The sequence below is a fragment of the Scyliorhinus torazame genome, chromosome 7 (genome assembly GCF_047496885.1).
Source record: "Scyliorhinus torazame isolate Kashiwa2021f chromosome 7, sScyTor2.1, whole genome shotgun sequence".
NCBI classification, from domain to species: Eukaryota; Metazoa; Chordata; class Chondrichthyes; order Carcharhiniformes; family Scyliorhinidae; genus Scyliorhinus; species Scyliorhinus torazame.
In genome coordinates, this window is record NC_092713.1 from 275,811,256 (window position 1) to 275,824,073 (window position 12,818).

The 12,818-nt window shown below is 41.4% G+C and overlaps 1 protein-coding gene across 3 annotated transcripts in view; it reads right to left on the reverse strand.

Annotated features, from left to right (window-relative positions):
- Window positions 1–446: 446 nt before the first annotated feature.
- LOC140427053 (organic cation/carnitine transporter 2-like) overlaps window positions 447–12,818 on the reverse strand; it is a 332,051-nt gene continuing 319,679 nt past the window's right edge. For all 3 annotated transcript variants that reach the window (XM_072512506.1, XM_072512505.1, XM_072512504.1), the window contains one exon: window positions 447–3,904. In XM_072512506.1, the coding sequence (XP_072368607.1) occupies window positions 3,805–3,904 (100 nt within the window). In that variant the 3' untranslated portion in view covers window positions 447–3,804. The remainder of the gene's footprint in view (window positions 3,905–12,818) is intronic.

Genomic DNA, 12,818 nt, shown 5'->3' on the forward strand with positions numbered 1-12,818 from the left:
GTAACTCACCACGGTTCCATAGACAACACCTTCCAAACCCACGACCACTACCATCTGGAAGGACAAGAGCAGCAGATACCTGGGAACCCCACCACCTCGAGGTTCCGCTCCAAGTCACTCACCGCCCTGGCTTGAAAATATATCGTCGATCCTTCACTGTCGCTGGGGCAAAATCCTGGAACTCCCTCCTGAACAGCACTGTGGGTGTACCTAGACTTCAGGAACTGCAGCAGTTCAAGAAAGCAACTCACCACCACATTCTGAAGGGTAACTAGGGATGGGCAAGAAATGCTGGCCTAACCAGTGAAGCCCACATCCCCTAAATTAATAAAGAAAAGTGCAGTTAACCATCACCATCAGCCTTAGGAATAAGTCAGCACAGATGAAATTAAGATAGAAATGTCTCAGTAGAGTGCTTCATTTCATTTGAGTCAGAAAATACTTCATTTTCTGGTAAACCTTATTTATTTGAGTTAAAGAAGAATTCAATTTCAAATCACACACTGTAAATTCAGATATGTTCGCTTACACAGATGACTTGGAGAAAACTCAACTAAGATGACATAAGCCTGATAATTTGGCTTCAAAACAATAATATATTAGGATCAGTAATAGACTATCCTGCCACTAAGTTGTACCATGGCTGTTCTGCATCTGAACCCCATTTACTCACCTTAGTTCTACCAGCGGAGTTCCTTCCATGAAGGACATGAATGAATCAGATGGGTGTTTTTGACAATCTGGTTGCATCATGATTATCATTACTAATGATTACTTTTTTACTCCAGATTTATTATTTAATTGAATTTAAATTCCCCCAGTTGTTGTGGTAGAATTTGAACTCATGTGTCTGGAGCATTACTCTGGGCCCTGCAACATGACCGCAATGCCACATTGGGGAATAAAATTTACTCAGTCCTCATAATTTGACACTTAGTCCTATTTTCAGGAATCTGCATTGGACCCCCTCCAAGGCCGAGATGGGCTTCCTGAGCTATGATGCCCAGAACAGAATCCAATACTCTAGATGACATCTAACCACAAGCTTTGAACAACTGTCACCTAATTTCTACCTTTTGGTATTCTAGGTACCTTGTGATTAGGTTAACCTTCCACTCGTATTTTTGATTATTTTGGCACTTATCCACTAGTTTGAAGGTTACGTCTGTACTTATACCCTACAATTATTTCTTCCTGCACAGTTACCACCAGCTTATCGCCATTTGGGATATACTTTGGTTCCAGAGTGGATTTTCCTAAATGCCTTCACATCAAACTCCAGCTGCCACATTTTGTCAACTCACTTCGCCTTTCAATGTCTGTTTGTAACTTTCTGTTCTCAGCTACACTACTAAATTAATGTCATTAATGAACCTGGACATATGGTTTTCTGATATAATAATAACCTTTTATTGTCCCATGTATGAAGTTACTGTGAAAAGCCTCCAGTCGCCACATTCTGCCGCCTGTTCGGGTAGGCTGGTACGGGAATTGAACCCGTGCTGCTGGCCTTGTTCTGCATCACAAACCAGCTGTTTAGCTCACAGAGCAAAACCGGCCCGTTGCTTATAATCATAAAAGGGCTTTTCATGCCAAGCACCCTACTCCATCATCTAAAGTGCAACTTTTGAATTGTATAAAAGTATTAATTCTATGAGGGTGTCCATTAATGTTACTTAAATTGACATATTGTTGAGACCAAGTAGAAACTGAAGAAAATCAAGGGGCCTCAATGAAGCCCATAAATCGGAATCCTGTAATTTAGGTTAACAGCCTATAAATCTTTGTTGCAACCTTACTACTCACATTCAGAAATTCATAATTATCGATTTTTAAATCACACTTCACAGCAGGAGAATAATTGTGATTCTGAGATTAACAAGTAAAAAAAGCATTTCAGGGAAATTACATTAAAATAATCATTTACAGTTCACAGTCAAATCATTACTGCAGACATATGTGCAAATATTATTGGAGAGTATAATTTATGTCTGTAAAGTACTTGTTTATAATATGCACCATCTGTAAAATAATCCTTCAATTTATACCCAAATAATGGACAAAATTACACTTTCCACCAATAAAGCTCACCAATATGCCATTATCCATAAATGCAAGCATTCCTATTTTTATCATTTCAACAGGGATATTTTGATACCCTATGACTCAATTTATCCACACTGTGCAACTTAAAGGATAATTATCTCAATTTCAGTCCTGGCCCTTGTTTCTGATTTTAACATTCTTCTCCCTGGGAATCTGGCAGCACGGTGGCACAGTGGTTAGCACTGCTGCCTCACAGCACCAGAGCCCCGGGTTCAATTCTGGCCTTGTCTGTGTGGAGTTTGCATGCTCTCCCCATGTCTGCATGGGTTTCCTCTGGGTGCTCTGTTTCCTCCCACAGTCCAAAGAATTGCAGGTTCGGTGGATTGGCCATGATCAATTGCCCCATAGTGTCCAGGGATGTGCAGGTTAGGTTATGGGGTGAGCAAGGAAGAGTGCTCTTTCGAAGGATTGGTGCAGACTCGTTGGGCCGAATGATCTCCTTCTGCACTGTCGGGTTTCTATGATTTCCATTTTACGCCACCAGAGGGAGTTTAAACTCAAGTTGGAGGAATGGACCAAGAGGAGTAACAATTGGCAGAATAACTAACAGTATCAGCTGAAAGGAAAACATTGGTTTGTTGCTGCTGTTTGGTTTATGGTCTTTGAAAAAAAAGCCCTCCTTGGAAAACACACAAACTGAGAATATGATCTCGAAGGGGTTAATTTTCACTTCTCTAACCTGACACGAACAGGGAGTGATGGACAAAAAATGGGGTTGATACAGCTGGCACCAGTGAATAATCAGGTGACATTTTGAAAAGAGCCTTCTATTGGGCCTGTTTTTGATGGTGGGTTCATTTTATTATGCAAATCAGAAGCCCCAGGACCATGATTGCCATGTTAGGTTGGAACGGACCAGACCATGCGCTGTGAGGGGAAGTGGTAGCCAATGAGGTCCATCCAAAGTAAGTCTATCAGTATTTCTGTTGCGTGCAGAGGAGCAGAAATATTCCTCCGGGTTCTACAAAAATAATCTGGGCTGCTATTACTCTGAAACCCCACCCACTGTGATTGTGCCCACACTCCCGTGTTGACAGCTAGAGCAGCCGTTTGTTGGGAAGCTTCAATTCAGTGAACTGCATCGGAACACCCTACCCAGCCCATAGCATGGAGAAAGGATATCAATGGGGCCGCACGGTGGTGCAGTGGGTAGCACTGCAGCCTCACGGTGCCGAGATCCCAGGTTCGATCCCGGCTCTGGGTCACTGTCCGTGTGGAGTTTGCACATTCACCCCGTGTCTGCGTGGGTTTCGCCCCCACAACCCAAAGATGTGCAGGGTAGGTGGATTGGCCACGCTAAATTACCCCTTAATTGGAAAAATGAATTGGGTACTCTAAGTTTATAAAAAAAAGAAAGGATATTAATGAGGTTCACACCTTAAAATTGCAGCCACCTCTTTGCTGCAGGCGTAAACAAAGACATAACCAGCCTTTTTGATTGATCTGCTGTTGAAATGTCAAATCAACCTCAGAATACACTTTTAGCAACTTGCATGTTGCATGAAAATACATTCTTGGTTCCATATGAAAAGGAGAAAATGTAAGAAAACGAACATAAAATAGGTGTTGTACCCGATTGATCAGAATATTAGACAGTAATCCCTGAGTATGTCTATTGCATTGATGAGTATATTTCAATGGGAGATAAGCAATTGACTGTCTATTTTTTCATTCTGCTAATCTATAGCCAGGTCTGGGTTAAATTTCCTCCTTTTTACGGACCATAGTAATGGCTTCACCAGCTGTTCCATTTGTACTCAAATGTTCATGATTTATGTGAGTACTTCTACATGCGAACCTGCAATCAAATCAAAAACAGCACTGTTATAATGAATGACCATTACCTGAAACTTGCCCATCACCTTTCAATGAATGGATACAGTCGCTTAATTCATACATTGATTTGATTTCAGTCATTCAAAAAGATTTCATGTGATGTGCCAATGAGTAATGCATTACTCCACAGATTGTGAATAACGGAGTCAGAGGCATTGTGCTATTATCACTGGACTAGTAATCCAGAAACCCAGACTAATGCTCTGGGGACCCAGAGTCTAAAGTGTAATGATGACCATGAAACCATTGTTGTAAAAAACCATCTGGCTCACCGATGCCCTTTGGGGAGGAAATCTGCTATCCTTACCTGGTCTGGCCTCTGTGACACCAGATCTACAGCATCGTGGTTAACTCTTAAATGCCCTCTGAAATGGCCTAGTAAGCCACTCAGTTGTATCAAATCACTAAAAAGTTAAACTGGATGGACCACCCAGCATCGACCTAGGTACCGGGAATAACTAAGGTAAACTCAGCCCCGTCGACCCGGCAGTCTTCCTTATGAATGTCTGGTCTGGGGGGCTTGTGCCAAAATTTTGAGAGCTGTCTAATTGACTAGTCAAGCCATAGCCTGACATAGTCATTAGCAAGGCCAAGTCTAAAGGGCCTAGTTGGTAGATTGTGTCTACAGTAGGCGGAGGCAACCAACAAAAGGGAAAAACATACTTGAGCTCATATCCACCAACCTGCCTGCCTTTGATGTATCTGTCCATGACAGTATCAGTAAGAGTGATCACCGCACAGTCCTCATAGAGACAAAGCCCTGTCTTCACATTGAGGATATCATCCATCGTGTTGTGTGGTATAACCACCGTGTTAAATGGGATTGATTTTGAACTGATTTAGCAACTTAGGGCTGGGCAAATTTGAGGCACTATGGGCCATCAGCAGCAGCTTAATTTTACTCAACCAAAATGGTTAACTTTGTGGCCCGGCATTTCCTCCACTCCATTACCACCAGGTCAGGGGTTCACCCTGGTTCAATGAAGAGTGCAGGAGAGCATGCCAGAAGCAACAGCAGGCATACATAAAAACGAGGTGTCAACCTGGTGAAGCTACACACTGGACCACGTGAGTGCCAAACAGCAAGTGAAAGACAGACTAAGTGGGGGGTGGGGTGGGGGGGCTCAGTTGTGTCCCAATCTCTTAGACAGAGGCTCTGAGTTCAGGTTCCACTCTAGAAGTTCTTGGCCACGGGGGGGAACATTCATGGTTCAACAGGTTGATGATCCTTCCTACAATTCCGCACCATTGCCCGAAGGTGAAAAAAGTTTGAGGTAAGATTTTAAACAAATAAACAGTAACGGTGCAGGGATTGTCTGGTCCTGCCACAAAATTGCCGCCCAAAGTCATTGGTTGTTTGGTTGCCTCTCTGACTGGAAAGTTCTGGCTAGTGTTATAATTCACAGTATGACTCCTGTCAGTACAATTCTGCACTGCCGCAGCACTGAAATCACCCTGGTCAAACGCACTGCTTCTGTGACTGTGATCATGAGGCATTGTACTTCTTGTCCTCTGCGACTTCACTGCAGCATTTGTCATAATGACTTATGTCACCTCCAAAGCTAAGCTCCAGTTCATCCTCCAGAGTGCACGTTTCTACCTGCCCCAACACAATTTAATTCCAGCAGTGGTTCTTTCTCCAGTTGTCTCATAGCCACTGAAGCCTTGCTTCTTTCTTCCTCATCTGCAACCTTCCCTTTAGTGGGGTTTGTCATAATATACACCAGTATATCATGGTGCAGACACACACTGATGGACACACAGCAAGACCAATCAACACACACAACACCGCAGCCAATCACCAGTTAGAGTACACTCACTATATAGACAGAGGGTATCAGAGTTCCCGCTCATTCGGGATGTAGCTTCTCAGAAGGACAGCGCTTGCAGCCCAGATCTTCACCATGCTGAGTGCATATACTGGTTAGGACAGGCATAGGTCTTTAGTTTAATCTAACATCATGTTAACCCACAGTGAAAGTATGCTCAACAGTTTCTAACTTAATAAAATAGTGTTGCACTATTTAAAGTGTTGGTGGCCTGTATGTGTTCCATGGATCCAGAGCACCAAACACAAAATGATACCAGGAGTTGAGGGATGTTAGAACTTCTTAGACCTACCTGCAAGTGATCTGTCTTCCACCAGCATACAGCCATCCTGCAAAATGGACAGCGTCCGCATCACCGGTAACCTAGGGGCAAACTGGAAGATATTCAAACAACGCTTCCAGCTCTACCTTGAAGCCACAGACCGGGAAGCTGCCTCAGACACCAGGAAGATCGCTCTCTTCCTATCCACGGCCAGGGAACATGCCATCCACATTTTCAATTCTCTCACCTTTGCTGATGATGAAGATAAATCAAAATTCAAGACGGTCCTCCTCAAGTTTGACACTCACTGCAGCATAGAGGTGAATGAAAGTTTCGAGCGCTTATGCATTCCAACAGCATTTGCAGGGTAAGGATGAACCTTTCCAGTCCTTTCTCGCCCACCTCCGCATCCTTGCGCAGTCCTGTAATTACGGGCCCACCTCCGACTCCATGTTACGCGACCAGATCATTTTCGGTGTTCAGTCGGACCTCCTACGCCAGCAACTCCTCAAGATAAAACAGCTCACCCTAGCGATTGCCATCGAGACCTGCGTGCTACACGAACACGCCATTAGTCGGTATTCCCACATCCAAGCAGCTGAAACAGCGCGGCAAGGTCCCCACGAGGCAGAACGGGTCCAAGCAATCGAGCAACTCCAGGGCCTCCGCCTGGATGAGGGCGGCCATTTTGCGCGCTTTTCGCGGACTCCCGCGCTTGTGCGCACCGAACGAGGGGAGGGCGACGTCGACGAACGTACTGCGCAGGCGCGCACCACGTACGACTGCATCGGCATGCGCGGTGGCGCAGCGAACGTACTGACGCTACAATGTGCGCCAACTGTGGCTCCGCCCACTTAAAGCGGCAATGCCCAGCCAAATCCCGACGATGCTTGAGATGTGGCAAACTTAGCCACTATGCTGCTTTATGCAGATCAGCTTAGTCTGCCAACTCTTGTTGCCCCAGCCAGCTTCGCAGGAATGTCCGGGCCATTCAACCCACGGTCACCGAGTCCGATTCAGACCTGCTACCCGATATTGACACCGAGGACCCGAAGGCACCTTTTCGAGTCGGTATCGTTACAAAAAACAGGGTGTCCCCGAAGCAAAGAATCCAGCCTCTATCGGTATACAGCATCGATCCAGACGATGAGTGGTGTGCCACCCTTACGGTTAACCAGAATTCGTCGCCCATCTCAGAGATTAAATTTATGAACTTTTCGAACTTATGGACTCTCTGAATTGTTTTGTTGCTTTGTTTGTTCGTTTCCCTGGTTTGTATATAGTGTTGATCTCGTTACTCTTGTTGCATACTGCTTCTCTGCACCAGGCACCTTCCCATGTAAATAGCTATGTTCTCATGTATGTAGTCCTGTAAATATGTCTTCGCACCCCACGCGTAGTTAGGAACATTCTCACCACACATTATTTATTGCCACACACATACATTTCTTTATAAAAGGGGGGTGTCATAATATCCACCAGTATATCATGGTGCAGACACACACACTGATGGACACACAGCAAGACCAATCAACACACACAACACCGCAGCCAATCACCAGTTAGAGCACACTCACTATATAGACAGAGGGCATCAGAGTTCCCGTTCATTCGGGATGCAGCTTCTCAGAAGGACAGAGCTTACAGCTTACAGCCCAGATCTTCACCATGTGCTGAGTGCATAGACTGGTTAGGACAGGCATAGGTCTTTAGTTTAATTTAACATCGTGTTAACCCACAGTGAAAGTATGCTCAACAGTTTCTAACTTAATAAAATAGTGTTGCACTATTTTAAGTGTTGGTGGCATGTATGTGTTCCACGGATCCAGAGCACCCAACACAACAGTGTTATCTGTAACATTGAATCAGCTTCCACATATATGCTGGTGACATCCAGTTTTACTTAACTTACCACCCTAAGATCTCTAAAATGTGCTGTCTGAAAATGAAAATGAAATGAAAATTGCTTATTGTCACAAGTCGACTTCAAAAGAAGTTACTGTGAAAAGCCCCTCGTCGCCACATTCCGCTGCCTGTTTGGGGAGGCTGGTACGGGAATTGAAACATGCTGCTGGCCTGCCTTGGTCTGCTTTCTAAGCCAGTGATGTAGCCCTGTGCTAAACCAGCCCTGTCTGACTGCTTGTCTGAAATTAAGCTGTGAATGAATCGGGGTTTTCTCCAATTATGTGTAGAAGGGTGAAACCATTGCTTCCTGCCAGAACATTTGTACTTTTATCAATGAATTTGTTATTTCCTGGCTGCTTGCTTAAGTTGAACCAGACTGCACTCAACAATGGCATTTTGTTTGATTCAGCATCAAGTTTCAAAAAGTTTCAAATGCCTTAGCCTCTTCATTACTAATTCAGAAGAATCATTTCTTACCCATAGAATGGTATGAATGTGGAACTCACTTTCATCAAGAATGATTGAGGTAAACAGCAGAGATGCAATTAACAGTAAGCAAGACAAGCATGTGAGTGTGAAAGGAATATGCTGATGGGGTTAGATGAAGAGTGGTGAGGCGACATTTATATGCAACATATAGCACAGTTGGATTCAATGTCATAGAATCATAGAATCTACAGTGCAGAAGGAGATAGATAGATATCCACAGAGGGCAGTGGAGGCCGGGACGTTGAGTGTCTTTAAGACAGAAGTTGATAAATTCTTGATTTCTCGAGGAATTAAGGGCTATGGAGAGAGAGCGGGTAAATGGAGTTGAAATCAGCCATGATTGAATGGTGGAGTGGACTCGATGGGTCGAATGGCCTTACTTCCGCTCCTATGTCTTATGGTCTTATATATAGATCGGTAGATAGACGACAGTTAGATAGATAGATAGATAGACAGGTAGATAGATAGATAGATAGATATATAGATATATAGATAGATACATAGATAGATACTTTGAAAAATAGATAGATAGATGGATAGACATATAGGTAGGTATGTAGATACATAGATAGATAGACAGACAGACTGCTAAACATAAAGGTAGATAGATAGATCGGCAGATAGATAGTAGATAGATAGAGAGATAGATAGATAAATAGTAATATAGACAGACATCTAGATAGGTAATTAGATAGATATATAGTTAGATAGACAGATAGATAGATAGACAGACAGATAGACAGATAGATAGATAGATAGATATAGAGATAGATAGATAGGCAAAGATATCGTACAATTTAAAGATAGAGAGATAGATTGATAGATAGATGCATAGATAGATAGATCGTTAGATTGATAGATAGGTAGATAGAAAGATAGATAGATAGATAGACAGACAGATTGGTAAACATATAGATAGATAGACGGGTAGATAGATAGATAGATAAATAGATACATAGATAGATAGGTAGATAGATAGTTAGATAGATAGATAGTTAGCCAGGTAGATAGATAGATAGACAGAGAGATAGATAAATAGATACATAGATAGATTGATAGGTAGATAGATAGACCGATAGACAGACAGATTTATAAACATATAGAGATAGAAAGATAGACAGATAGATAGGTAGATACATACATAGATAGGTAGGTAGATAGGTAGGTAGATAGATAGGTAGGTAGATAGACAGATTGATAGATAGACAGACAGATTTATAAACATATAGATAGATAGAAAGATAGATAGATAGAGAGATAAATAGATAGACAGATAGATAGGTAGATACATACATAGATAGATAGGTAGATAGGCAGATAGATAGACAGATAGATAGATAGGCAGACTGATTGATAACCATATAGATAAATAGAGAGATAGATAGATAGACAGGTAGATAGATAGACAGCTAGATAGATAGATTGATACATAGATAGATTGATAGATGTTTAGATAGACCGATAGACCGATAGGTAGGTAGATAGATATATAGATAGATAGACAGACAGATTTATAAACATATAGATAGAAAGATAGATAGATAGATAGATAGATAGACAGATAGATAGGTAGATACATACATAGATAGGTAGGTAGATAGATAGGTAGATAGATAGATAGATAGATAGGCAGACTGATTGATAACCATATAGATAAATAGATAGATAGATAAATAGACAGGTAGACAGATAGATAGATAGATTGATACATAGATAGATAGATAGATAGATAGACAGGTAGATAGATAGACAGGTAGATAGATAGATAGACAGATAGATAGATAAATAGATACATAGATAGGTAGGTAGATAGATAGATAGATAGATCGGTAGATAGATAGTTAGATAGTTTGCCAGGTAGATAGATAGATAGACAGATAGATAGATAGATACATAGATAGATAGATCGTTAGATTGATAGATAAGTAGATAGAAAGATAGATAGATAGAGAGACAGACAGATTGGTAAACATATAGATAGATAGATAGATCGGTAGATAGATAGTTAGATAGATAGATAGACAGGTAGATAGATAGATAGATACATAGATAGATAGTTAGATAGATAGATAGTTAGCCAGGTAGATAGATAGATAGACAGAGAGATAGATAAATAGATACGTAGATAGATTGATAGGTAGATAGATAGACCGATAAATAGACCGATAGATAGGTAGATAGATAGATAGATAGATTGATAGATAGATAGACTGACAGATTTATAAACATATAGATAGATAGATAGATAAATCGATAGACATAGATAGGTAGATACATACATACATAGATAGGTAGATAGATAGACAGATAGATAGACAGATAGATAGATAGATAGGCAGACTGATTGATAACTATATAGATAAATGGAGAGATAGATAGATAGATAGACAGGTAGATAGATAGATAGATAGATAGACAGGTAGATAGATAGATAGATAGACAGATAGATAGATTGATACATAGATGGATAGACAGATATATAGGTAGATAGATAGTTAGATAGATAGACAGATATATAGATAGATAGATTGGTAGATAGATAGTTAGATAGACAGGTAGACAGATAGATAGATAGATAGATAGATTGGTAGATAGATAGTTAGCCAGGTAGATAGATAGATAGACAGATAGATAGGTAGATAGATAAATAGATTGATAGATAGATATATAGATAGATAGACAGATTTATAAACAGATAGATAGATAGATAGATAGATACATAGATAGATAGATAGACAGATAGATACATAGGCAGACTGATTGATAACCATATAGATAAATAGAGAGATAGATAGATAGACAGGTAGATAGACAGATAGATTGATAGATAGATTGACAGATATATAGGTAGATAGATAGATTGATAAACATATAGATAGATAGACAGATAGATAGATATATAGGTAGACAGATAGATCGGAAGATAGATAGATAGACAGATAGATAGATAGATAACTAGATACATAGATTGATAGATAGTTAGATAGACAGGTAGATAGATAGATAGATAAACAGATAGATAGATATAGATTGGGGTCGGAGATGGTTTTGTTGTTTGAGTGGAATAAAGATAGCAGCTAAGCGTTATTGTGCCACTGTATTGGTTAGCATTGATTAAGGGGTAATTGTAAGCTATTTGCTGTGTGACGTTAAAGATATTTTAATACTGTGTTAATAATAAAGTTTGTTTTAATATACCATATCCCTATTTTGCGTGAAATCACTCCTGGAGTGAGGTATCCTTTTCTCACACTCTTACAAAATTAAAACAAAATGTTAGTGTTTCTGCCCAATATACTAGCCACTGTTGGGGTCTGTTACAGGATCGTAATATTGAATTATTTGGACACTTTCTTGGGAACTGACTTGCATTTTAAAAAGGCTACAATTTCACTTTGGACTATGAACAAACTACCTTTTCCAAGAAGTCACATGCCTTCAGTTAAATAACCAGCAAGGCACCTGAGGAGATAAGAATCATTCATTTATTTGAGCTTTAACTGCTGGAGGGAAACAAAACTACTGTTTCAGAGGCAGAGGCCCTGGTGATCTTACAGAGATCCCCTGACTGAGGGAGTTTATATTTTGAACTTGTGTTTTGGACTTAGTTTGGGCATATGCCAAGACGGCAAAGGTTGTCCAAATCGCTTTCTTCCTGCCTTGTCTGCAATTCAGCGTGGTTATTAGTATCCAGTTAGAAATTCTCATCTCTGTATAACTTGTCTGTATTTGGGGCAGCCTGGTTGGGGGGAGGGGGGTCCGACCACGGGGGGGGGGGGGGGGGGGGGGCGGCTCCGCTGTGGCAAAGGAGGCATTTGGAATGTCCAGGTACATTGATTCTACTCTGCTCTCCTCCACACCAAATCTCCTTTGGAAAGAACATTCAGACAACTACTGTGGCCAGCGGTCCACTTTCATATGCCGGGACACCAGATTGACAGTCTCAAAACACTTTAAACTTTATCCTTTTTCATAAATTCTTCCTATTGGTTGGAAGTTCTAACTTTATCCTTTTTCATAAATCCTTCCTATTGGTTGGAAGTTCTATTTTTCCCTTTAACATCAACCTTTGCACAGATCCTATTTTTTTTCTCCTCTGTGCATGTGGCATGCATGCGCGTGTATGTATGTGGGTTCATTTTGGGATTTTAAAAGGCTATATTGTTACACTTCCGGGGCGAAATTCTCCGTTATCGGCGGAAAGTCCGCCGATCGGCGCAAAAAACGGCGCAAATCCCACTTGCGTCACGTCATAAAAATGGGACAATAGTCTCCGGCCCGAAATGGGCTAGCAGCGACGTAATGGGATCCGCGCTTGCGCAGTGGTTCACGCCGTGCAGCGTCATACGCGCTGCACGGCGTGACGGCTCATAAGGCCGCGCAGCTCCCCC